The sequence below is a fragment of the Sorex fumeus genome, unplaced genomic scaffold (genome assembly GCF_029834395.1).
Source record: "Sorex fumeus unplaced genomic scaffold, SorFum_2.1 ptg000072l, whole genome shotgun sequence".
NCBI lineage: Eukaryota > Metazoa > Chordata > Mammalia > Eulipotyphla > Soricidae > Sorex > Sorex fumeus.
The window spans coordinates 10,875,787-10,901,148 of NW_026606129.1; the positions used below are offsets into that span (position 1 = coordinate 10,875,787).

A 25,362-nucleotide genomic window follows, 5' to 3' on the forward strand; every position below is an offset into this window, starting at 1 on the left:
GCCCCGAGCAGGAATCAAGCTGACCTTTGGCATGCGGCCCCTGTCTCGGGGCTAGACCGACTGTCCGCCATGGCTTCTCTGGAAGACCCCGGCGACGTGAGGGAGGGCTTCCTTTGCCCTTTGTGCCTGAAGGACCTACAGTCCTTCTATCAGCTCCAGTCACATTATGAGGAAGAGCACTCGGGGGAGGATCGTGACGTCAAAGGGCAAATTAAAAGTAAGAGCCTTTTGCTTATTCCGTTCTGCCTGTGAAAGTTGTCATTTGTAGGATGGTTTTTGTGAGCCTCCATGTTGCTGTCAGAACATGATAATAGCCATAGTAAATTAACACTAATATCTCTAATAGTATCAAACATATATTTCGTGCTTTCCACAAGCCCAGCAGTGTTCCAGCTCTTCCAGTATTAGCTTCATGCGATTCTCCCAATAACTGTGGCTCTGAGCCCTGCATTGCTGAGGATACCAGACACAGTGAAAATAACATTAGCTGGGGCGGGAGAGAGTTTAGGGGCTGCAGCCGATCATGGCACTGCCAGGAGTGAGCCCTGAGCACAGATGGAGAGGTACCCCTTGAGCAGCACTGAGAGTGGCCTCAAATCAGTCTGTCAATAACGTGGCTGGGTCTGGAGAGAAAATAGAGGGGTGAAGGTGCTTGGCTTGTATGTGGGCTACCCAGGTTCCATCCCTCGCATCACAAGGTTCCCTGAAGCCTCCTAAGAGGCCTCCTGAGTATAGCTTGGGAGACCCCTTGCTGCTCCCCTAAATAAAAGAACAAGAACAAAATAACTTGACTGACCTCACACCATGAGACATTCACTACCTTGTTTTGAACATAGTAAATATGATTATTACGCTCCGCTCTTCTCTCTTGATTTGGAGTATTTAACTTACCATCTAAAGAGGATTTGGGGGTGATATTTTCTTTTTCTCCCCTGAAATCTCCAAGCCTGCTCAGATCGGGGCTGAGCATCCTCTACCCAGATCCTCCATCTTCAAGTAGGCAGGGGTCACACCCACCAACTGGCCCCCTGGCGCCATGTAATCCCATCAACGGCCAAGACCCAGAGTCTATAAAACCCAGCTTCTGGAAGTGCGCGGCCGCGAATCTCATTCTTACTTTGGACAACCTAGCAGGTTACCAGATGTTACCTGCCCACATGGCAGAGTCTGGCAAACTCCCCATGGCGTACCCTATATGCCAAATACCAGTAACAATGATGGGTCTCATTCTCCTAACCCTGAGAGAGCCTTGAATATGGCACTTTTTAAAAATCTCAGGGCTAGGACGAAGGAGACGTTACTGGGGCCTGCTCGAGGCAATCGACGAACGACAGGATGATCGTGATTGTGACCCCTGAAAATGAAGGCACATTGGGCCACTTCTTGTTTTTTTGCGGGGAGTCCACCTGGAGTTCTGGAGGCTACTCCTAGGTTGGTGCTCCAGGATTGCTCCCGGGGGCTATGATATCTGCATGGTGGACATCAAACCTGGGCCTTGCACATACAAAGCGTATATATGCTCTGTCACAATTCCCACCACCTCCCCTCCTTCAAGTGGACCTTGTTCTTTGGGAAAAGAAGGCCATACAAAAAATGAGGAGAAACAGCCTCAAAAGTTAAAATGTGGATTTTGAGCTTCCCAAGGTCTAAGTCATAGACCAGTTACACGAAGAATTTTTCAAAATAATTTTGATTATAGTTATCCTAGACTTCAGATTGTAATTTCTAAATATGATGCTCAGGTGATTCAGGTAACCTGCTTATCCCAGCATTTCTGAAAGTGATGGGGATTCAGAAGGTCTGGATACCGGGGCTGGAGCAATAGCACAGTGGGAGGGCACTTGCCTTGCATGCAGCTGCCCTGGGGTCAATCCCCGGCACCCCATGTGGTCCCCTGGTCCCACCAGTACTTAGTCCTGAGCGCAGAGCCAGGAGTAAACCCTGAGCATGACCGGGTGTGACCTCAAACCCAAAAAAGTTAAAAAGATCTGGATACTATATTTACAGTTTGTTCGGTGGGAGAGAAAGGAGTTATATAGTCCTAGGTGGTTAGAGGCTTTCGCATAGGAGGGTCACATGTGCCAGTCATCAAATCAACTCATTCCCTGCCTCACCAGTTTGTCGTTGCAAACAGCATTTATAGCAACTATCCAAAACCGTGACCAAGTCAGACATCATAATGACATTCTCCAGTGTCTCCTGAGGACTTGTGATGGCAGCTGTTGATCGTTGAGGTTGGGGCAGAGCCTTCGAACCCACGAAGACCAAAACCAGAGCACTGCCTGTCAGAGATTTGAGAATCCTTTTAATCTGCATCACTCCATCGGATTCTCCCAACAACACAGGGACATGTTGTTTCTCGTTACATATTGTGTAGGGACACATTATTTCTCTTTGCCCACAGAAGCTGCATTTCATCCAAGGTCACACAGGAATTGGCAGTTCCACCTGGAACCAGGTGGTGACCTCTCAATCTAGCCCTGCTTTTTCCACCCAGTGTTGCTGATACGCGGATCTTTAGTGCTATCACAGTTTATCAGCGCTGGGACGCAAACTGATGATTTGCTTTTCCTTGGCCACCTAAAGGCCACCAGGCTTTTCAGTGGCTTGTCCTATTTTCAGCTGAACTGAGTCAGTAGATACTTTGATGCCAATAGGAGGAGATAGGAGAGTACTGTTAGGTCCCTGTGAGGAGTATATTATCAGAGGGAATGTTTAAGATTATTTTGACAAAAGTAGATATGGGAATTTATTCATTTTTTTGGGGGGGAGGGGGAGAGGGTTGGTACCACACTCAGCAGTGTTAACTCCTGGCCTTTCATTTAGGGATCTGGGGGTCATATATATGGGGTCCCGGGCATTGAACCTGGGTTGACCTCATGCAGGCCGAGCACCCTACCTGCTGTACTATTTGTACTATTTGTGTTTGCGTTCCTCTGGTGGTGCTCAGGGGAACTGTGTGGTGCCAGGAATCGATCTGGGGCCTCCACATCTAAAGCTTGTATTCAGCCTGTTGAGCTTTCTATGACCTCAGGAAAATAAATTTTAAAAGATGAAATTAAGAGATTTTTGCAAAATCCTTGCGGACCCGAGTTCGATTCCTCCGCCCCTCTCGGAGAGCGCGGCAAGCTACCTAGAGTATCTCGCCCGCACGGCAGAGCCTGGCAAGGTCCCCGTGATGTATTCGATATGCCAGACACAGTAACAACAAAGTCTCCAATGGAGACGTTACTGGGCCCGCTCGAGCAAATCGATGAACAGCGGGAGGGCCTTTACCTTTACCTTCCCTTTTAAAAAAGCAGGTTACCTCTCCTTTTGGATGTTTAGTTCTGAAAAATTCTAGAGCATTGCTGGTCTGAAGCCAATAAAACGCTCAGGCCCCCAAAGCAAGCCTCGATCCATCAGGTTTCAGAGGGAGTTTACAAAAGAAAATGTAAGTTTGTCATTTACTAAAAGGTCAGTGAGTTTGAACCACAGCCGTTGGCACGTCAGTGGTGAGTCGAAGTAACAATAGTTGAAAACTAGCTCTGGCTTCTGCTTTGTGATTTTGAGAACACTTGGGGCTGGAGGGCTAGCTGAGGTATGCCCTATGTGTCTAGCGCTGGGGTCAGCAGCACTGGAGTGACACTGCATCAAGGGCCCCAGCGATAAATTGTCTGGCAGCTTTGCTGAGTGTGGCCGCAGGGTTCCCCGAGCAATCTCCCTGCAGATGCAGTTCCACTCTTGCCGGGCTACCCCCACTCTGGGAAGATTGCTGAGCAGTTTTTCCATGTCTCTGTAGTGGTGGTGTGCCATAGACGGTCGTGGACTTGACAGGGTTTGATTTGTAAAAATGAATTGGTGAGGTCATCTCTGTTGTCAGGTCACCTCAGCACTGCCACCCCCCAAGGCCTGGTCCGCTGCGTTTCTGCCCCATATTGGGTTCTGTAATGAAAAGCGTTACGCCATGCTAACCCTTGTGGAAACGCATGCACCCTGTCTTTTCAAAGCCCCTTCTCCCTCTGTGAGTTGTTCCTCTCCCCGTTTATTTATAAATGCCAGTTTTTTTTTGTTTGTTTGTTTGGTTCGGTTTTAGTTCAAGGTCAATGTGTCGTAGACCTAAATGCAACCCTATTCCTTAGTCTAATAGTATAGGTATATTACAAGAATGAGTATTTTACTTGGCTTTAGAATGTTTTACCAGGGAAAAAAGAACAATAATGATTCTTAACTGATCATGTCCTTGCTACTAAAGAAAAATGTTTTGTGTTTTTCTGCTCATGATGTTGTGCCTCTGAATCATCATTTTCGTTGTAGAAAATGGACTGAGTTTATATTAGACTTAGAAACTAATAATCACTTGTATCACTTGTCATCCCGTTGTTCATCGATTTGCTTAAGCGGGCACCAGTAATGTCTCCATTTGTCCCAGCCCTGAGATTCAGCAGCCTCTCCTTACTCGTCCTTCCCAACAGTGCCGCATTGGGGACTCTCTCAGGGTCAGGGGAATGAGACCTGTTATTGTTACTGTTTTTGGCATATCGAATACGTCACGGGTAGCTTGCCAGGTTCTCCAAGAGGGGCGGGGGCAGGAGATTCTAACAAGAATTTCTAACAAGAAATTCTAACAAGAAACTAATAATACCATTGTAAATTTATGAGATGATTTTAACAGAAAAAAATTATAGAAGAATATAATAATTTTAATTGTAATATTACTAATTGTAGGGTGAGGGGGTCCCATTTTGCTGAATTTCCTTAGAGCTTGTTACTTAGTTTCTTTTTTGTTCATTTTTTCGGTCTCTGAGGTAAAACGAGTTATTAATGAAAATCTGTAAGCTCACATATTCATATTGGATATATGTAGAAATGTAATCACACTTTGTCTCGGAACTACATGAAACTGGAATCACTGTAAAAAAAAAAATTGAATTGGTGTTTGCTGTCTCCAGTCTACTGTGAGTAGTAGTCTACTACTAGTCTACTGTCGGCATAAAGACCCTTTATGCTGACACTGCCCCCCACACTCCCACCCCCGTCTTAAAAGTGATTGTTTTAAGACATTTCAGAGCGTGTCATTTGGCTCTTTAGTTGTTTTTCCATTTCATACTAGTCACTTTGAATCTGGGAATCTGACTCGTTGACTGATAAGGAGTGCCTGTGACTTACTGACTTTACTTCCTGCTTGCAAGTCCCTCCATATCAATATAGACTTCAGATTTTTTTGTTTGTCTTCGGGCTATGCCTGGCTGTGTTCAGCGCTCTCTGCTGATGGGGCCCAGGGAAACTTATGGGGTGTCGGGGTACGAACTGGGTTGACTGGGCCTGGAGCAATAGCGCAGTGGGCAGGGCGTTTGCCTTGCAGTGGGTGGTCGATCAGTGGGTGGTACAGCACCACATTTGGTCCCCCAGACCTGCCAGTTATGACCCCTGAGAACAGTGCCAGGAATAAGCCCCAAGCACTACCGCACGTGACCTCCAAAACAAAAAGGTAAATAGTAATAAGGACTGGACATGAGGCGCAAACGGTAGATGCCCCCTCCGCGCCCACACTGCTGAGATGATCACTACCGGGAGCCCCAGGCCTGCGCCTCCCCGGCACTGTCGTGTATGGGTGTCTCCTACTAATTAAGTACATTACCGAGAGCACCCTAGAGTTAAGAGTTAATTCTTTTTTTCTCCCCCAATTAAGTGATGTTTAATATATATATATATATATATATTTGGTGGGGAGGAGGGGCAGTGCACACCTGGCTGTGCTCAGGGCTTCCTCCTGGCTCTGTACTTAGGAATTGGGTGACCATGTGGGTTGCTGGGGACCACTCCTGGGGCGGCTGCAATCAAGTCAGGTGCCCTACTCCCTGTACTCTTGTTCCAGCCCCTTACCCGTTTTTGTGTGGTTTGGTTTTGGTTTTTGGGCCACACCCAGCAGTGCTCAGGGTTACATCTGGCTCTGCACTCAGGAATCACTTCTGGTGGTGCTCCGGAACCATATGGGATGCCAGGGATCGAACCCAAGTTGGCCGCGTGCAGGACTAGTGCCCTCCCTGCCGTAGTCTCTCTCCAGACCCAAATCTTTGATCAGTGCATTTTGGTTTGGTTCGGTTTGATCTTGGTCGCATCCACCAGCGCTCAGGGCTCCTTTCCTCTGGCTCTGCTCAGGTTTCGTTCCCAGCAGTGCCTGGGCACCATGTGGCTGCCAGCATTTGAACCAGGGTTGATGCAGGCAAGGCAAGAACTACCCCGGTGCTGTCTCTCCAGCCTCTGTTGTTTGATTTCAACGGCAGGTCACTATCACTGGTGACAGACTCCTGTCGAGGCTGGTTTTCATGGAGATGCAGGCCGGGGATTGGACTCAGACTGCCTATAAAGCCTGTGATCGGGTGAAGCACGTTTTTCCTGTTTGTTGTATTCCTTTGCAGGGGGAATATGACCTGCCTCTTAATACTGTGATGATGAATTGGTGTGATATATTTTGTAATTGAAAATGCCTTGCTTTGTTTTTGCTGGATACAAGAAATCAATTAAGAAAACCCTTTTTTAAAAAAGAATTTTTATTAGTGAAACACCATGAGGTATAGTTGTAGACTTAGAAAATTTTTGTGCTTGGGTTTCAGTTATACAATGATCCAGTACCTATCCCTCCACCAGTGCCCATTTTCCACCACCACGGGTCCCAGTATCCCTCCTACCCCTCATCCCCCCATCCCACCCTGTCTCTGTGGCAGGGCATTCCCTTTTGTTTTCTCTCTCTCCTTTTGGGTGTTGTGAAGAAAACCTTTTCTTAACCACCATTTTTTCCCTGTGTATTGTAGGGTTCTATCTGTTTCTGGAAGCTTATTTTTCCTCTCTTGGTAATCTCACACATGTGTTCAGTAGGTGGTTGGGAGTGATGGGGGAAGAAGTACATGCGATTAAAAGTCTTGGGAATACCAACCAGTGAGTGGGTTTGGCAGAATCCCGTCCTAGAGGTAAAAAGAAAGTGTTGACTCATGATATCCCAAGAAAAATTGGTACTACAGAAACTGATTTTTTTTTTACCCACCTTTATTTTAAATTAAGGTACAGTTTACATGTAAATTTTCAAGTGTTCAATTTAGTGAGTTTTGAGAAATATCCGTATCCATGTTAACGTCCTTCCCTATTAGGACATAGGAAAAAAAACACTTCTGGAGCAGGCGAGATCTTTAACACGTCTGTTTAGACTATTGAATACGTCAAAGAGCAGTCAGCTGTATGTTGGCTGCATAAGCCGTCTTGCTGCTGATATTGATGACCGAGTGTATGATCCATGTGTGATATTTGCAATACAGCAGTTGTGCGTGTATTACTGCATTTGGAGGGAGGGTTTCAACAGTTTCTTGACCTTTTAAAAGAAAGCATAATTATTTCATTTGCTCTCGTTTTTGAGATGTCTCTTGACTCTTCCCTAGATATTTTTCAATGATTCAATCTGTGGTGTTTTTTCCCCGTTTTTCCAAGGTCTTGTCCAGAAGGCTAAGAAAGCAAAGAACAGATTATTGAAACGAGAAGGAGATGACCGAACAGAATCAGGGACCCAAGGATATGAGTCTTTCAGCTATGGAGGCGTTGACCCTTACATGTGGGAACCTCAGGAACTTGGTGAGAAAACTGGTTCATTCAGCACTGTTTATTGTTTATTTGTTCTAGGTCATTATTTTGAGAGATGACGATGTCAGTGGTCATCAGTGATCATGAGTTTCTTGTGTGAACCTACTGTGCTAGTGGGGGGAAGAGAATGGGTTGAGCTGGAGAGAGAGTGCAGGTGCTTATCTTGCCTGTTGTTGACCCAGGTTTGATCCCTGGTTCGAGTCCCACCACGAGTGGTCCCTGAGTAGAACCAGAAATAAACCCGGAGCACCATCAGGTGTGGGCCCCAAACCCAAGCCAACAAACGAAAGAGAGGGGCCAGAGTGATAGTCCAGTGGGTAGGGCGCTTGCCTTGCATGTTGCCGACGCCAATCCCTGGCGTCCCTTGTGGTCCCTGTGCAGAGCCAGGAGTAAGCCAACAGCATTGCCTGGTGTGGGCCCAAACCTAAACGAGTGAATGGTGCACCCACCTTATACATAAATTGTTTTATATATGTGCCCTCGTTTCCCCCAGGGTCAGGTAGCTGGCAAAGTGCAGACCTGGGGTATGAGTCTCAGCATCTGACATTAGCCCGAGCAGACCCCATCAACTGATCTCTCACAGAGGAAATTATCTCCTAGTGAGAGGCACTGGTTTGTGCCTAAAACACATAATTATGGTATCATATGCTTTTAAAATAAGGATAAAAGGATCTTTTGGACGAGGAAATGTCTCTGATACAGTGAGACAGCAAAGTACTTAGTTGTATTGATGTTGGGGAGGTTTGTCTGAACTGAGTAAAAGGGTGCCAACTTATCTAGCTCCCCTTGGAATATCCAATAGCATTTATAAATGGGGTGCTCCTTTGAGAAATATTGTTTTATTCTGATGGAAAAAAAACGATTTTGGAGAGTACAGAAAAGTATGATAGTTTTTAAGAAAATAACCAAAATATCCATAATGTCTTTGCCCTTTTTATTTCACAAACCTTCATGTGCCAGGCAGTGTTACAGAAAATTTTAACTTGTTTTCGTTTGTTTGTTGCTTTTTGGGTCACACCCAGTGTTGCACAGGGGTTACTCCTGTTTTCTCTTCACTCAGGAATTACTCCTGGCGGTGCTGGGGGACCATATGGGATGGTGGGAATCGAACCTGGGTTGGCCTCGCGCAAGGCAAACGCACTCCCCGCTGTACTATCGCTCCAGCCCAATTTTAACTTAATCCTCTTAACCACCCTTGAAAGTTGGTACTACTGTTGCCTCATTTTCTGGAGAGTTATAGAGAGGCTAAGTAACTAGTCCCAGGAGTGGGGCGGAAGGGAGCCTGCTCACAGGCTGGCCCCCGAGTCCACGCGCAGGTCACTGTGCCCTGAGGCCTCCCCTGCGTGGTTCACGATAGTGACCCTGGATATGAGGGTGCTCGTAGCAACGCTCCTTCCCTTTGTGTCCTTAGGCATTGAATTTTCAGCAGGAGTCTAAAGTCCTGGGATTGTCACTCGCTTTTGATGCTCACTGAGAATCCGCAGCAAGGGCGAGCGGCGCCCTTGGCCGCCAGACAAGTCATTTCTCTCCTGCCCCCCTTCCTCCCAGGTGCTGTGCGGAGCCATCTCTCTGACTTCAAAAAACACCGAGCTGCCAGAATCGATCACTATGTTGTTGAAGTCAATAAATTAATAATCAGGTTAGAGAAGGTAAATTTTGTTGTTTTTAAACTTTTTTAGCAAGTGAATTTTGGGGGCCGGACGGTGGGGTGGGGGGATTGCATTTTCTGCGTATCGCGGGGACCTGATACTGGCAGGCCGCCCCCACCTTGAGGGCGTGTGAAGGACCTGGCGCTGCTCTCACTGGAGGGAATGGCCTGGGTGACCGACTGGCCGCATAGCCCACTCCCTTTTCCTTCGTCAGAAGCTCACCGGCTCTTGGGATTTCTGCTGTTAGGTTCTTGTCTCTTGGAAGGCAAGAGACGGTGGGGCCTAGTGTGTGTAGCATCAGATGGCAACCAGAATGATTAACTTCGGCTGTGGGTGTATGTGAGAACGCCTGGGCAGCGGTGCACAGTGGTTTTCAGTACTGTGGGCACAGTTTTACTTTGAGCCTAGACATGCTTATGTATAACGCTGGGTTGGGCGGAGCAGCGACATACTCACGTGAACTTAGCTTGAAATGTTCAGAGTCATGATCCGGGATTGGGGGGAATGAATGGGAGTGCCCGTCGCCTTTGGTGGCGGCCGCGTTACATCCTTGCCAACCTCTCTTGCATAAATGGGTAACTGACAGTAAAGAGGGGGGAAGTGGGGTGCGGGAACAGGCACCGCCTCCAGGCAAAGCTCATGAACCTCCTTCCCATATAAAATTATTGCCTATTGACTTTGCAAGGTTGGGGTGGCAGTTAAGACTTGGAACTGCAGATGTGCTTACTCTTGCTTGCTGTCTCTTGCCTATTAAAAAAGGGAAAAAACGTCAACTGGTTGATTCCACTTGGCATTATTTTCTCCTTTCCAGCTCACTGCGTTCGACAGAACCAATACGGAGTCTGCGAAGATCCGAGGTAACTGGGGAACTTTGCTCACATTCACTCTGTACGGTGCTTCTCAAGCGAGTCTCTACCAGGCTTGCTTTGTGGTTTTATTTTGTTCTTCCTAAAGCAATAGAGAAATCTGTGGTGCCTTGGGTCAACGACCAGGATGTCCCCTTTTGTCCTGACTGCGGAAATAAATTCAGCATTCGAAACCGCCGCCACCACTGCCGCCTGTGCGGGTCCATCATGTGTAAGAAATGCATGGAGCTCGTCAGTCTTCCCTTGGCAAGTAGGTGCCGCCAACGTGGGCCCTGGGCCTGGGCTCTAGATAGGAGCACTTTTGTGATTAGTCAGTGATTAACTTGGGTGATGTGGGGGCCTTTTGTGTAAATTGATGGCTCTAGGGGTCTTCATTCACTTGTTGATTCCGTGAAGCCCACTGCACGCTAGACAGTGCTAGGAGTTGGGTGTGATGGTCTTTCACCGGGCCTGAAAATCTTTCCCTGTATCAGTATCTTATAGACTTTGTGGGCCATATTGAAATATGGAGCTAGACATATTTCATCTTCCCCCCACTCCTGTGTTCAGGCCTCTTTGTGGTACTGGGGGGTGGGTTGGGCTTGTGGCACTAGGCATCAAACTCAGGACCTCGTGTGTGCGGGGCGTGTACTTCTGAGCTATTTCCCGGATCTTTTCCAGCACTGCCTTTGATGCTGTAAAAGCTACTTAAGGTCACATGAGACAGGCTGAGGTTGGCTGGCAGGTTGTTCGTTCACATCTGGTCCTATAAGGCGTCATCATTCCCGCAGGGAGCAGAGCCTCAGTGTGATGATAGACGCAGCATCAGGCCCCTAGGAGAGCTGGCCGAATTTTTTGTCAGCTCTGCTTAAAGGTGGCAGGGAAGGCTCGGGGAGACTGAAAGAGTTTGAGAATGGGCAGTGGGCTGGCGTTTTTCCTTAAGATGAAAGTCATCAGTATTTAGGATGTTAGGGAAGAATCTTGAAAGAAACTAGGATTGCAAAGAGGTAGGGTGGAGGACAACGCAAGGTAGAGCGAAGAACAGGCACAAAGGCATGGGAAGTGGAGAGACGCAGGGAAGGTCAGTAGATCAGTAGATGAACAAATAAGGGCCTGAGTGATAGTACGGCAGGGAACACGCTTGCCTTGCATGTGACTGACCTGGGTTCGATGCCCAGCACCCCACGTGGTCGCCTGAGCCCTGCAGGAGTCAGCTCTGAGCACAGAGCCAGGAATAAGCCCTGAGCACTGCTGGGTGTGGTCCAACTCCCCCCCAGCCTTCCCCCCGCCCCCCCAAGTAGTTGGAGAGTGTGGAGGGCCTGTTTGAGAATGGTAGGAAGAGACCACAAAGGCTGGGTGGAACCAGATGGTGTGGAACTTTGAATCTCAGCTGCTTAAATGTTGCTCAAGATGACCTCTTGGGCTTTCAGCCAATTCGAGGACTTAGCAGCGGTTTTGCAGCCCAGAGAATTGCGCTGACTCTGCACGTGCTGTTGGCTGCAGTGTGTTCCTAGAAGCAGATGCTTCCTCCGGGCTCTGGTCCCCCCAGGGTGGGGCATGCTCTTCCCTTGGTGCTGTCCCTTGACCTTAGGTGACATAAGCCGCCTTTGCAGGACATTCTCCACCTTTCTTCTGCTGGGCCGGTCAGCTGACATTTACTGGGTAGCTGCAGCGGGGTGGCCCCACAGGGCCACATGTGTGAACACAACACAGTTTCCGTCCTCAGTTACAGCTTACTGGCTTTGCCGAGGGGTGGGTAGAGACTTGGGACACGGCGGGAAAGTAGATAGAGCCCACAGAGGGGTTATGTGGTCAGAACAGGAAAGAACGGCGTCTTGTTTTTGCCTCGAGGATTTGGGAATGACCCCAGAGGACATGCCATTTGCACGGAGCTTTGGCAGGGGCAGGAGTCAGTGTTTGGGTGTGGGGGACAGGGTGGGCAGCATGCGGGCTGAGTCCGACGTGGACTCATGGCTGCCTCTCTATGCCGTGCCCTCCAGACAAGCTCACCAGCGCCAGCAAGGATTCCCTGAGCGCCCACACCAGCCCCAGCCAGTCCCCTAACAGCGTCCACGGGTCCCGCCGAGGCAGCATCAGCAGCGTGAGCAGCGTGAGCTCCGTCTTGGACGAGAAGGACGATGACCGGATCCGCTGCTGTACGCACTGCAAGGACACGCTGCTGAAGCGCGAGCAGCAGATCGATGAGAAGGAGCACACGCCCGACATCGTGAAGCTCTACGAGGTGCCCGGGGCGTGGGGGTCCTCCTCGTTGCAAGCTTGCGGGGGCAGGAGCGCACTTCGGGGCGTTCTTTCCTTTTGGTCCAGTTTCGGTCTCTGTTAAAGGACCGTGGGGTCATTTCTAGCTGAGACCGTTGGTGGGTCATAGAGTCACGGCACAGCCTGGTTGAAAGCAGGAAGCAGGACGTTAAGAGGCTTGGGCGTCCCCGGAGCAGGGGAGCAGGGAGGAAGGGGCGTTTCCACTGGTACGGACGGGCTCTGTGGTGAAGGCAAAGGCTGACGCTTGTGTAAAACGGGCCAGAAGTGAACTGGAAAACTCGCCGAGATACTTCTGATTACAAGTCTGAGAACATCCAGCTTCCCTTCCCGGTCCCTTGAGATGCCTCAGTTTATCTTCAGGGGCTCTGATTAGTAAACACCATTAGTCAAGCACAATTTGAGAGGAACAGGGTGTAGTGGGCAAACATGGGTCTTGGAGTTAGGATGGCGCTAAGACTGACCTGGCCTCCTCGTGGCCAGGGAGACCTGACATGTGAGCAGGATTGGATGGTCCAGGAGGAGAGTGAGCGGGAAATGGGAGACGAGACCAGCCCCGATAGAGGAAGGACTCCAGAGACGAGCTTGCGCACAGTGCTGAGCACAGAAAGCATGAGTTTGGTAATTGCTAGGGGCGTTCTGAAGGTCGTAATGACACTGCTTCTGGCGACGCCCCGGTCATCAGCAGACTAACAGAAGTGGCGTTGATTCCACCCTGTGCTGAGCTGCAGATAAAGCATTAATCACCTTTATGGAAAGTTCATGACCTGAAAACTCACTTTCTTTGCCATTTGAAGTGAACCTGGAGTCTTGCATCACCTGGCAGAGAAAGACCGTACAGCTAATTACTTTTCTTGATTAATTCATTGGCTTGTGTCCTGGGAGGCCTTGCTCCCTTTAAAATATTCAGGTCAGGGTGAGCACAGCTGGGTGTGATCCAAACCCATCCTCCATCCCTCCTCCCCAAAACTCAGTTCGAACATCACCCTCACTTTCTTTGCTCCTGCTAGAGTTTTGCTTGTAAAGAAGATCTCTGAACCAGGAAATTGATAATAAAGCAAAACCAGCCTAGACATTTTCCCTTTTTAGGAAAATGTTTAGAAAATTGCACATTTTATGTATTTTGGGGGGCCACACCTGGTGATGCTCAGGGGTTATTCCTGGCTCTGTGCCCAGGGCTCACTTCTGGGAGGGCTTGAGGGACTACTGTGTGGGGTACTGGGGATTGAACATGGGTCAACTGCATGCTCCCCCTCCCCAAATTGCACATTTAATTAAAAAAATCTGTTTTTTAATTGCACATTTTAAATGCATCTCTAAATACCCAAAAAGCAGGGTCTAGAGGGGTGGTATTAAAAAAGTTAAGGTTGGGGGGAGGAGAGAGAACACAGTGGTTAAGGTGCTTGCCTTCAACACAGATGACTGATCCCCCAAGCATTGCCAGGAGTGATTCCTGAGTGCAGAGCCAGGAGTAACCCCTGAGCATTGCCAAATGTGGCTCCAAAACAAAACAAAAAATCGAAAAAGGTTAAGGCACTCCATGGCTTAAGGTGCTTAACTTGGCTGAAGAATCCCTGTACTGCATGAGTCCACTGAGCATTGCCAGGATGGCCCTGAGCACAGAGCCAGGTGTGGCCCCCAGAAAGAAAAAATACACCTCAACGCATAGTTTCTGGTAGGGTTTTCCCTTCCTCTCTTCCCTCTTGATTTTTCGCCTTTTGGCCCATGGTGGCACTCGGGCTTGTTGGTGGCTCTGTGCTACGGGGTCACTCCTGGTGGTGCTGGGGACCATATATAGCACCGAGGATCGAACCAGGGTCAACTTCATGCCAGGCAAGCACCTTATCCCTGTACTGTCTCCATGCCCTTGACTCTGTGGAGAACACCACTTACCTCTTCCCTTTTGTTTTTAGAAATTGCGACTTTGCATGGAGAAGGTTGACGTAAAGGCTCCAGAATACATCAGGATGGCAGCGTCGTTAAAGTAAGCTCTCTGCACTTTGTCCTGGCCAGGGTTATGGTTCTCTGACATTTCAGGTCAGTTCATCAGTAGCTTAGATAAGGACCCTAACTCTGGCCACGTGAATCTTTGTCTTGTTGCTCTTTCCAGGGGACAGCCCTTATGGTCCTGTGTGTTTTGATCAGGGGGAGCCTGGGGGTTTTGGTTAAGTGGTTTTGGAAGTGGCATCTGGAGTTGAGAAAGACAGCTTGCCTCACTCGCCTGCCTGTGTAGCTGTCATGTCGGTGGTAATTGGGTGGCAGGTATAGAGCAGGCTTTTCCTCTGGACCTGGAATCGGCAAACTCGGGCCCATACACCAGATTTGGTCTGCTCTGTTTCTTGCTAAGTAAAAGCTATATACCAACCATAGCATTCATCCTTTCAAAGTGTATGTCAGTGACTTTTAGTATATTCACAAAATATTACCACGGTCTTAATGTAAGATTTTTTTTTAAGATTTTTTTTAAATGTTCTAATAAGAAACCCCACACCTATTGGCAGACACTGCACATCCTGCTCATCCCACTTTCCCCAGAACCACCAGCCCAGCTTTTTTTTTTTTTCCTTTCTATTCTTTTCCAAATCCAGTACTCAAGCATACAAAGAACCAGTCTTCTTTCAATTTATGAATTTTCCTATTGGGGATATTTGATAGAAACAAAATATTAAGTACGACCTTCACGTGTGGCTGCCTCACATAAATCTCAGGATTTGTCCATGTATCAGTATTCATTTCTTTGTATGGAGAGGCCCCCTTTTGGTTTTATGTTTTGTGGGCCACGCCTGGCAGTGCTCAGGGCTTGCTTTTGGCTCTGTGCTCAGGGATCACTCCTGGTGATGCTCTGGGACCAGAAGCATTGCCGGGAACAAATCTGGGCCAGCTGTGTGCGAAGCAAGTGCTTTAACACCTGTGCAAACATTGTTTTGGCCCTCAGAGTTGACTTTTGTTTCTCTCTTAGTTTGTTGTTGAACACTTGTGTTTTTTTTTCACTTGGCAATTATGAATGATTCTGTAGATATTTGTGTACAGATGTTTTTGTGGACGTAGATTGTTACTACTCTCGGGAATACTTCTAGAAATGGAGTTGTGGTCGCTCTGTCTTTAGCTACTTGAGGAGCTGTCAGACTGTTTTCCAAAATGACTGTACTGCTGTCCCATCTGCAGCGGGAATAAAGGGTCTGGGGGCTTCAGTTTTTCCACAGTTATGCTAACACTTGCTGTTACCTCTCTTTTTGTTACTAACATTTCATTGGAGCTGTCATGCATTTGATTACTCTTCTACAGCAGCTTCTGCAGAGTTGACAGTTTTGATTTGCAAATTTGTCAGGGCCGAAGAGACAGTGTAGGAGCGTAGGTGCAGGTCTGGGCACCCAACTCTGGTTCGAGCCCTGGTACCTGCTCCTCCAAAACCCTGCGTGGTGGGACCCCAAGCACCACCACAGGATTCGAAAGGCCACTTCCGCCATGTCAGCCAGATACTTGTGAGGGGCCTTCAGTCCTCCGAAGTACCGCTGGGGAGAAAACTCCCCCTTCCAAAAAGGGAAAAAAAAGAGTATTTGTTATCTGGCCACTTGCTGTTTTTTCCGTCTGTTGGTTTTTGGGCCATACCTGACGGTGCTTGAGCTTATTCCTGGCTCTGTGCTCAGTGATCACATGCGGTGCCAGGACCAGTCGCTTGCAAGCGAAGCCCCTTACCCCCTGTACTGTCTCTCCAGACCCCTCCCTCCTTTTTTTATTTTGTTCTCGGGCCACTCCTCTGGTGCTTGGATGTTCTGGATGGTGCTCAGGAGACCACAGCGTATGGTGGATTGATCTTTTGCCTTCCTGCAAAGCCTAATTCCAGCTTCTCCCTGGTTTTGCTGACCCTCTCTTAAGGCATAGTTTTTTTTCTGTTTTTAACCTTCCCATTCGGGCTGGGGCTTCCAGGGCTGCTCTGAGCAGTGTTTGGAGGCCATGCAGTGCCCGGAAGCAAATTCAGGGCTTTATGTTATGCTAGGCATGTGCTCCAGCCCTTCACGCTGTTTCCCTGTCACTGTGGGTTAGGGTTGTAGGAGTTAGAATTTGAAGTACTATTACTGATTTCAGATTTCAGCAGTCTTTTCCTAACCTGTGTGTGTGGAGGGGAGGTGGAGTCAAGGAGAGGGGGGTGAGGGAATCAGTTAATCAGTTATGGTGTTGTGTTCTCAATTTGAGTACTGCCTACTTTTGTCTTTAACTTGCCACTTTCGTAGTAATGTACTTTGTATAGAATAAACTCCTTTAGGGGCTGGAGAGAGCACAGCGGATAGGGTGCTTGCCTTGCATGCTGCTGACCTTGATGACCACGATGCTGGTTTGATCCCCAGCATCTCATATGACCCCCGAGCTCACCAGGAATGATCCCTGAGCACAGAGCCAGGAGTAAGCCCTGAGTACTACCAGGTGTGTCCCAAAAAAGGAAAAAACAAAACAAAACTAAACAACGAAAAACACCTGTTTATACAGAATTTTCTATGTATTATAATTTACATAGAGTATTGGGGCCGGAGTGATAGTACAGCAAGTAGGGCATTTGCCTTGAATGCATCTGACCTGGGTTTGTTCCCCAACATCCCATAAGGTCCCCAAGCACCACCAGGAGTAATTCCTGAGTACAGAGCCAGGAGTGGAACCACTGGGCATTGCCAGGTGTGAACCCTAAAGACAAAAAAAAAATTTACATAGCATATTATCTTCATAACCAGTTATAAAGCATAGTGGTTTGGCATTTCTGAACTGTATTAAGTGATCAACATAATTTGTCTGTTTACCATATGACCAAACTTTAAAATTTGCAATATAATCTTAATTACCTGTGGATTCCATTCCATTCCATTTTCCATCTTTAAGATATTTATAAATGAATTGTTTTTGTGTGTGTGTAGGGTGCATACTCAGTGGTGCTCAGGCCTGTTCCTGGCTCTGTACACAGGGATCACTCCTAGTGGTGCTCGGACCATAGGGCAGTCATATCGTGCTCAGGAGACTGTACATGGTACTGGCCAGCTTGTGTAAGGAAAGCATTCTTAAGACTTGAGTTTTAACTGTCTAGCCCTGTAATTGAAAATTTTTACCTCTTGATCTTATTTGTCAAATATGCCAACTTCCCAACCCCTTGCCTCATTGGTACCCGATATCTGTTTTCTGTCTATGTGAATTTTGTTTTATATGTTAGATTGCACATGAAAGAAAAGCCATACAGGGTTTATCTCTTTGTTTTACTTATTTCCTTCAGTCACCCATGCTTCACAAATGGCAGGTTTCAGGGTTTTGTTTTGTTTTTTATGACTAATCAATATTCCATTGTCTACACACACATGCGCCCGCGCGCGCGCGCGCGCGCGCGCACACACACACACACACCCCCATTGATCATTGGTGGATACTTAATTTTTTTCCACTCCTTGGCTGTTTTTAATAATACTGCAGTGAACATGTATCTTTTCCAATTCGTTTTTCGATTCCTTCAGGTAAGCACCTGGAAGTGACTTTGTTGGCTCGTAGTAGTGCCCTGTTTCCACCAGGAGCGCCTCTTCAATTCTGGGCTGATGGGGCTCCCTGTCCAGTGGGGGCAACTACTGTTCTTCAGTGTGTTTCCCGCTCCTCTCTACAGGCTGGTTCTAGAGGGTTTGTATGCTCTCAGAGATTTGACAGGTTTTGCGTGGGGGGTGGGGGGGCTGGAGCGATAGCACAGCGGGTAGGGCATTTGCCTTGCACACAGCTGACCTGGGTTCGATTCCTCCATCCCTCTTGGAGAGCCTGGCAAGCTACCGAGAGTATTCCACCTGCATGGCAGAACCTGGCAAGCTCTCCATGGTGTATTCAGTATGCTAAAAACAGTAACAACAAGTCTCACAATGGAGACGTTACTGGAGCCCGCTCGAGCAAATTGATGAACAACTGGAGGACAGTGCTTCAGTGTGTTGGGAGGGGTGGGCGAGGGAGTGTCCCAAATGGTATTTTCGGACCCTGGAGAGCCACTCCTGGTGATTTTGGGCCAGCCAGACTGGTGGTTCAATGTGAAGGCCTGAGGATGGGTGCTGAGAGGGCCTGGTGCCAGGGACCACCAGGACCACATCTGGTGGCATGGTGCTCGGGGGCGCCCCGGGCTAGACTGTGATGTGTGGGGCAGATACTTTGAGCGCTAGTTACATTCTAGGTCCCAGGGCTGGGCATTGGACAGTGAAGGCTGTGTTCGTTCTTAAGGATCTTTATTTTGGGGAAAATATTACCAAACAAATGATTTACAGGAGAACTATAGGTGTGATGGTTTCTCTAAGGGGGTTGGAGGGGGTTGGTTGCTGTGACTGAGCCCAGGGGAAGCGACTGGCCAATCTGGGTATTTGCCGCACAACATGGGGATGCCACGATACCGCGTCTGCCCTCACTGCTGGGTTTCTGTTCTGCAACTCTGCCCTGGGGGGCTTTTGTGTTGCAGCACACCACAGGATGTGCCCAGTGGGGTCTGTGTCAGATGACAGAGCAGAGACAGGCAGCCACTCCCTCTGTTTGCCTTGCTGCTGCGTCTGGGAGGAAGTTGAGCTGATCCTTGCTAAGCCAGGATTAATAGCTGTGAAGGTTCCTGAAAGCTGACTCTTTTCAATGAACAGGAGTAAGCCTGGCCCTGGCCCGCTTCTCAGAACAGCCATATGGGCAGCTAGAGTCACACGCCAGAATTCAGGCATCTGCTGGGGTGACAGGCCTCCAGACGAGCGATTCTGGGAGCAAGCGTGTGGTTGCCGCTGCTGTTCCTCTAAGACTGGAATTTGCCCTGAGCTCACGCCCACCCTGGGTGAACTCGGAATTCTTCCCTTCCTCTTCTTGCGTTGGGAGCAAAGTACTAGTTTCACAAGGAGCAGTTATTCATGGGAGCCAGTAGCGGGCTAGTGGACCTGGGGCTCTGCTATCAGGGGTCCAGGCCAGCCTGCTCCATCGTTCGTCTTCTCTTGGAGTGAGAAAGTCAGTTCCTTTTTACCCTGATAGAGTGACCCCATCTCACTTAGCAGACCACGACGTGTGCTTAGTAGCAGGATGAGATTATTGAGGGAAAGTAGACTTGATGGAGAGCTGCAGAGAGCGGCTAGGTTCCTGATGTGAGACCTCCAGCCCGCAGACTCCTCCCACATGCGCAGTCACTGGCGGACACTCAGAGCTGTTCTGTGATCTCTCCTCAGTGCTGGGGAAACGACTTACAGTCTGGAACATGCCAACGACCTCCGAGTGGAAGTGCAGAAAGTGTATGAGCTCATCGATGCTCTGAGGTGAGTCGCCGGGGATGGCTACTGCAGCCTCGGGCCATGGTGCTGCTGGAGCCAGGTGGCCTGAACTCACCAGAGTCTGTGTGAGGGGGAGACTGATGGTGCGTCTGCTCCTGCTGGAACTTCTCAGGAACTTCCGATGAGGGATTTCCAGTGGCCATCTCTGGGCAAGGACCAGGCACGGAGCTGTAAGCTGTGCTCAGGTGTGTGCTGGTCACTGGCTATTTCCACACAGAGACTCGTGTATTCTGTCGAAGTCACCAGGAAAGTGACTTTGCCCGCCTCATCTGCCCGTGGTTCCAGCTAGGATGGGAACTCGGGCTCTTCCTTCAGGTCAGCGGCTGCATGTTTTCCAAGAGCGGACTCAGCCAGCAGTTCCAGGGATGGCACTCTGGGCCTCACGCAGCTGGGCATGTGCTCTCCCCCCGTGAGCCGTCTCTCCAGCCCAGTAGCTGCTTTCTAACGGTGGACTGGCTCTTTGGGGTACTTCAGCCCTCTGAAGTGTAGGAAGGAACAGCATCTCAGAGGGGCGCGGGAAGGAACAGCATGTCAGAGGGACGTGGGAAGGAACAGCATCTCAGAAGGGATAGGAAGGAACAGCATCTCAGAGGGGCGTGGGAAGGAACAGCATCTTGGGAACCCTGACAAGGAACCCTTGTCCATCTCCACAGGCCCATCCTCTGTACCCTTGTGGTGCCATGTGCACGAAGGTGATTATGGAGCACTAAGCCAAGCGCAGGGCCTTTCTGTGTTCAGGACCCTGGGTGGTTGCACAGGTCACTCCCGTGGAGGTGGCCCTTGATGAGTAGATGGTCCTTCCTTCAATGGCCAGGTGTTAGCTGTGTGCCCACGCTGTGTCTTTCCCGCATGGCGGCCTGGCACCCATCATGCTGATGTGTTTGCTCCAATTCAGTAAGAAGATCTTAACCCTGGGCTTGAAACAAGACCCCCCACCGCACCCCAGCTCACTGCGGCTGCAGAGGATGATCAGATACTCGGCGACCCTCTTCGTGCAGGTAAACGTTCCCGTCCCGCTCACTCTCTGCCTTTCGGAAGACAGACTGCCACTGTTCTCTATTTATGTGTTTACTTTTTTGTAAGATTATGAGTTCATTCGACCACATTTAGGGACAAGTCTGGATTCAGGGAAAAGTAAAGCTACTGTTGTAGTGGTGGCGCAGGGCCGGGGGTCACTCCCGTTGGGCCTAGTGATAAGGTGCAGGTGCCTCGGGGCCTGGTGGCGCTGTGCTGTGCTGGGGGTTGAACTCGGATTCTTGTGTGGACAAGGTGTGCATCTCTGATGGTTCAACCATCTCCTGAGTTGAGCCCCTAAAAATTGCTTTCAGTTATATGACCCCAATATACCATTTTTTTTTTTTTGCATTATTACATAAGGTAGTTATCAGGGCATGTTTGCCGGTTTATCTTTCCATCCCTGAATTTGGTCAGAAACAACTCTTTTCCTGGGGGAGAGGAGCCACTTTTTGGAAGCCATTGGAAGCCTGATGAGGATTATACCCAGCAGTGCTCAAGGGCCTGCAGTGCCGGGCACTGCCCCTGGGCCTCACACATGGAAGGCATGTGCTCTGCTCCCTGAGCCACTTAAAGAGGTGGTTTGAGGTTTTTTTTTTTTTTTGCTTTTTGGGTCACACCTGGCGATGCACAGGGTTACTCCTGGCTCTGCGCTCAGGAATTACCCCTGGCGGTACTCAGGGAACCATATGCTGGGTATCGAACCCGGGTCGGCCACGTGCAAGGCAAACACCTTACCCGCTGTGCTATCTCTCCAGCCCTGAGGATTTTTTTTTTGTTGGTTTTTCATTATGGTTTTTGCACCATGTCTGGTGGTGCCTAGGGGCCTACTTCTGGCTGTGAACTCAGGGATCATTCCTAGCAGGCTTGGGGATCATATGGGGGTGCCAGAGATTGAATCCAGTTCAGCCATGTGCAAGGCAAGTAACCTATCCGTTGTACTATCTCTACGGGTCATACCCAGTGATGCCAGGGATTACTCCTGACTGCACTCGGGAATTATTCCTGGCAGTACTCAGGGGACCGTGTGGGATGGCGAGGATTGAACCCAGGTCGGTTGCATGCAATGCAAATGCTCTCCTCGCTGGACTATTGATCTAGCCCCGAGCCTTTTTTTTTTTTTTAGTATCTAATTCTCAGATAGCTCTCCTTTAAATGACTACAGAATGCTTCTTTCACTGTATGTTTCCTCCTTTATCCATCCCCCTTTTTTGACATCTAATGGAGTCCTACAATTTGGAGAATCTCTACTTGCCTCGGCCATTGGTTAGGAGTTAAAAATGTTTGTTCAAGAGCAGAGCTAACAACAGAATGGGAGACTAGCACCCTATAAAAATAGCAGAGATCAGTACCAGGAGGTTTACTCTACGCCTTGGAAGCTGGCCTCACATGCTGGAGGAAAAGGCAGCTTGGCTAGAGAAGGAAACACCAAGTGAAGTGTGGTTGGAGGTCCCGCTTGGGATGGGAGATGCGTGCTGAAAGTCGACCATAGATCGGACACGATGGCCACTCAATGCCGCTGTTGTGCAAACCACAACACCCGAAAGGAGAGAGAGAAAAAAAGGGAATGCCCTGCCACAGAGGCGGGGTGGGGTGGGGGCTACTGGGATCTTCGGTGGTGAATGGGCACTGGTGGAGCGATGGGTACTTGAGCATTGTATGACTGAGACAGAAGCATGAAAGTTTTTAAGTCTGTAACTGTACCCCATGGTGATTAACTAATAAAAAATTAAAAAAAAAAAAGAGCAGAACTAATGTAGGAGATTTCTACCTCAGCTCCTGTTTTCTACTTAGCGGAGAGTTCCAAGTGCTGGCGCGCAGGCTTGGTGCGCATGTATTGTGGCATCTGAGCACCCCTGACTATGCCATGGGCGAGGCCTCCCAGGCAAGCAAGTGACCACAGCCGCAGGGAAGCCAGGCACGAGGTCCCGGTCACTCCCTTTGTGGCTCCTCTCAGAGTGCCTTCGTGTCCAGCCCCAAATGGCAGTGGAGGGACCCTTTCTCTCTCTCTCTCTCTCTCTCTCTGTTTTTTTTTTTTTTTTGCTTTTTGGGTCATACCCAGCGATGCTCAGGGTTACTCCTGGCTCTGAGCTCAGGAATTACTCCTGGTGGTGCTCGGGTGACCATATGGGATGCCAGGGATAGAACCCAGGGATAGAAGCTGTATGCAAGGCAAGCACCCTCCCCACTGTGCTGTCTCTCCAGCCCCGCCCTTTCTCCTTCCCGCCAGTGGCCGTGTCTAAGCCACTTGGTCAATGCCCTGTTGACTCGGGGTACACAGATGCTGGGTACCATGAGCGAAAAGCAGACAGTCTTACAAAGCTCTTATTTCAGAGAGGACTTAGACAATTCCTCACTGGCAGCTAGATGTTGGAGCCTGTGGAGAGATGATGGGCAGGGCAGGGGTGGTGGGGCTTGGCGGAGGCTCACGTTAGGCCTCACTGAGAAGACAGAGCCCGGGGCGACTGGTGTGGGCCATTTGGTCAGGCCAACGCACTGCCTGAGAGGTGCTTGGGTCCTTCCTTCCCTCCGAGGGTAGTTTAAGAGGATTTCCCACAGGGCTTCAGTTTTATTTATTTATTTTTTATTTTATTTTATTTTTTGCTTTTGGATCACACCCGGCGATGCACAGGGGTGACTCCTGGCTTTGCACTCAGGAATCACTCCTGGCGGTGCTTGGGGGACCATATGGGATGCTGGGAGTCGAACCCAGGTCGGCTGCGTGCAAGGCAAAGGCCCTCCCCACTGTGCTATCGCTCCAGCCCTGGGCTTCAGGTTTGTTTTTCCTGAAAGGGCTTACACGTACACTTGCCTGTGACTCCCTGCAGGAAAAGTTGCTGGGCTTGATGTCACTGCCGACCAAAGAACAGTTTGAGGAACTGAAGAAGAAAAGGCAGGAGGAGATGGAGCGGAAGCGGATCCTGGAGAGTCCGGTGAGGCACACGAGGCGCTGGTGGCCCGCCTCCCCCCGTCCGCGCCTGCTCGCCGCCCGATGACCGCTGCCTTCTCTTTGCCTTTGCTGTCCCCCCAGGCTGCCCTGGAGTCTCAGCGGAGGCTGGAGGAGAAGTGGGGCGATCTGACCACCGGCGCTGCGGCCAACGGGGATGTGGCATCGCTCCGCCGGGGCCACGCGCCCCTGAGAAAGGCCGAGGGCTGGCTCGCCCTGTCCGGGGGCCCGGCGGAGACGGAAGAGTCGGACCCGCTCCTGCAGCAGATCCGCAACATCACGTCCTTCATCGGGCAGGCCAAGGCCGCGGGTCGTGCCGACGAGGTGCGCACGCTGCAGGAGAACCTGCGGCAGCTGCAGGACGAGTACGACCAGCAGCAGACGGAGCGGGCCATCGAGCTGTCCCGGAGGCAGGCCGAGGAGGAGGCCCTGCAGCGCGAGCAGCTGCAGGTGCTGCGCGAGCGCGAGTGGGAGCGCGAGCGGGAGCAGTTGCAGGCGGCCTCACTGCACACTCGGACCCGCTCCCTGGACTTCCGGGAAGTTGGCCCTTTCCAGCGCGAGCCGCGGCCCCACTCGGCTTACGCGCCGGACCTCGACTCCTCTCCAGTTCGGGGCAGCGCGGCGCCCCAGACCCCTTCACCCAGCTCAGCGCACGAGCCCCCCCGGGGGTGGGCGGCGCCCCCAGCCCTCGGCCTGGAATCCTTCCCGCAGAGCGCCGCGCCCCCGCAGAATGAGGCCCCCTCCCTGAACCCCTTTGAGGAAGACCCCTCCAGCCCCACGGCAGAGGGCACCGTCAGCCCCCCTGCCGCGGAGTCTCCCCGGGCTCCGTCAGCCCACAAGTCCAAAGAGTACAATCCTTTCGAGGAGGATGACGGGGAGGAGGAGTCCGCGGCAGGAAATCTGTTCACCAGCGCGCACAGCCCGGCCCCGAACCCCTTTGAGGAGGAGGAGGAGGAGGAGGAGGAGCCTCCGCGCCAGAAGCCCTCGAGCCCTGCTGTGGGGGGCAACCCCTTCGAGGAGCCGGCGGGCACCAACCCCTTCGAGCTGGACAGCGACAGTGGACCGGAGGCCGAGGCGCCCATCGACGAGGAGCTGCTCCTGCAGCAGATCGACAACATCAAGGCGTACATCTTCGACGCCAAGCAGTGCGGCCGCCTGGACGAGGTGGACGTGCTGACGGAGAACCTGAAGGAGCTGAAGCACACCCTGGCCAGGCAGAAGGCGGGCACGGACTGACGGGCGGGGCACCCCGGCCAGGGCACTTGCGGGGAGCCGCCCCCTCGGGGAGAGGGATGGTGGACGGGTGGGGACGGAGAAAGGGCGAGAAGACTGCTGTGCGCCCACACGGTGGCCTCCTGCACTCTTAGCGAGCAGACAGGCGTTTAGTTCTCATCCCTCCCCTTCTTTCTGCATCGGCCCGTTCAGATGCAGGATCGTGGGGCCGGGCAGGCACTACCGCAACAGATCCTCATTCCGACCAGTTGGTGATTCTTGTTTTGATGTCTCTATCGGAAAACTGAACAGACTGGCCGCCGCCCCTTGCTTTGCAGACATCACCCTCAATCAGTTTAGTCTCAGTCTCCCCACCGGAGGCCAGTTCCGGGTGGGATCAGCATGTACTTCTCACACTTCGCTTGTGCCTTTTCGTTCGCAACAGACTGTGAGGGCGTGAGGGACATGTGGCTGCATGGCTGTCTCGGTTTGCACGTTAGTGGCAGGCTTAGGAT

At 50.4% G+C, this 25,362-nt stretch overlaps 1 protein-coding gene across 1 annotated transcript; it reads left to right on the top strand.

Annotated features, from left to right (window-relative positions):
• Positions 1-24,971, top strand: RBSN (rabenosyn, RAB effector). Its single transcript, XM_056129784.1, has 11 exons — positions 1-217; positions 7,462-7,602; positions 9,160-9,260; positions 10,072-10,117; positions 10,215-10,376; positions 12,106-12,347; positions 14,293-14,363; positions 19,573-19,659; positions 20,570-20,672; positions 23,517-23,621; positions 23,720-24,971. Exons 1-11 carry the CDS (start codon positions 70-72, stop codon positions 24,869-24,871), a joined length of 2,358 nt encoding a protein of 785 aa, XP_055985759.1. The 5' UTR covers positions 1-69; the 3' UTR covers positions 24,872-24,971.
• Positions 24,972-25,362: the final 391 nt, after the last annotated feature.

Bases quoted from the DNA above. Each gene is read 5' to 3' on its own strand.
- RBSN (XM_056129784.1), top strand. From the start codon at position 70: ATGGCTTCTCTGGAAGACCCCGGCGACGTGAGGGAGGGCTTCCTTTGC. The intron at 10,377-12,105 runs GTAGGTGCCGCC...CGTGCCCTCCAG, and splicing joins CGTCAGTCTTCCCTTGGCAA to ACAAGCTCACCAGCGCCAGC. The intron at 23,622-23,719 runs GTGAGGCACACG...CTGTCCCCCCAG, and splicing joins AGCGGATCCTGGAGAGTCCG to GCTGCCCTGGAGTCTCAGCG.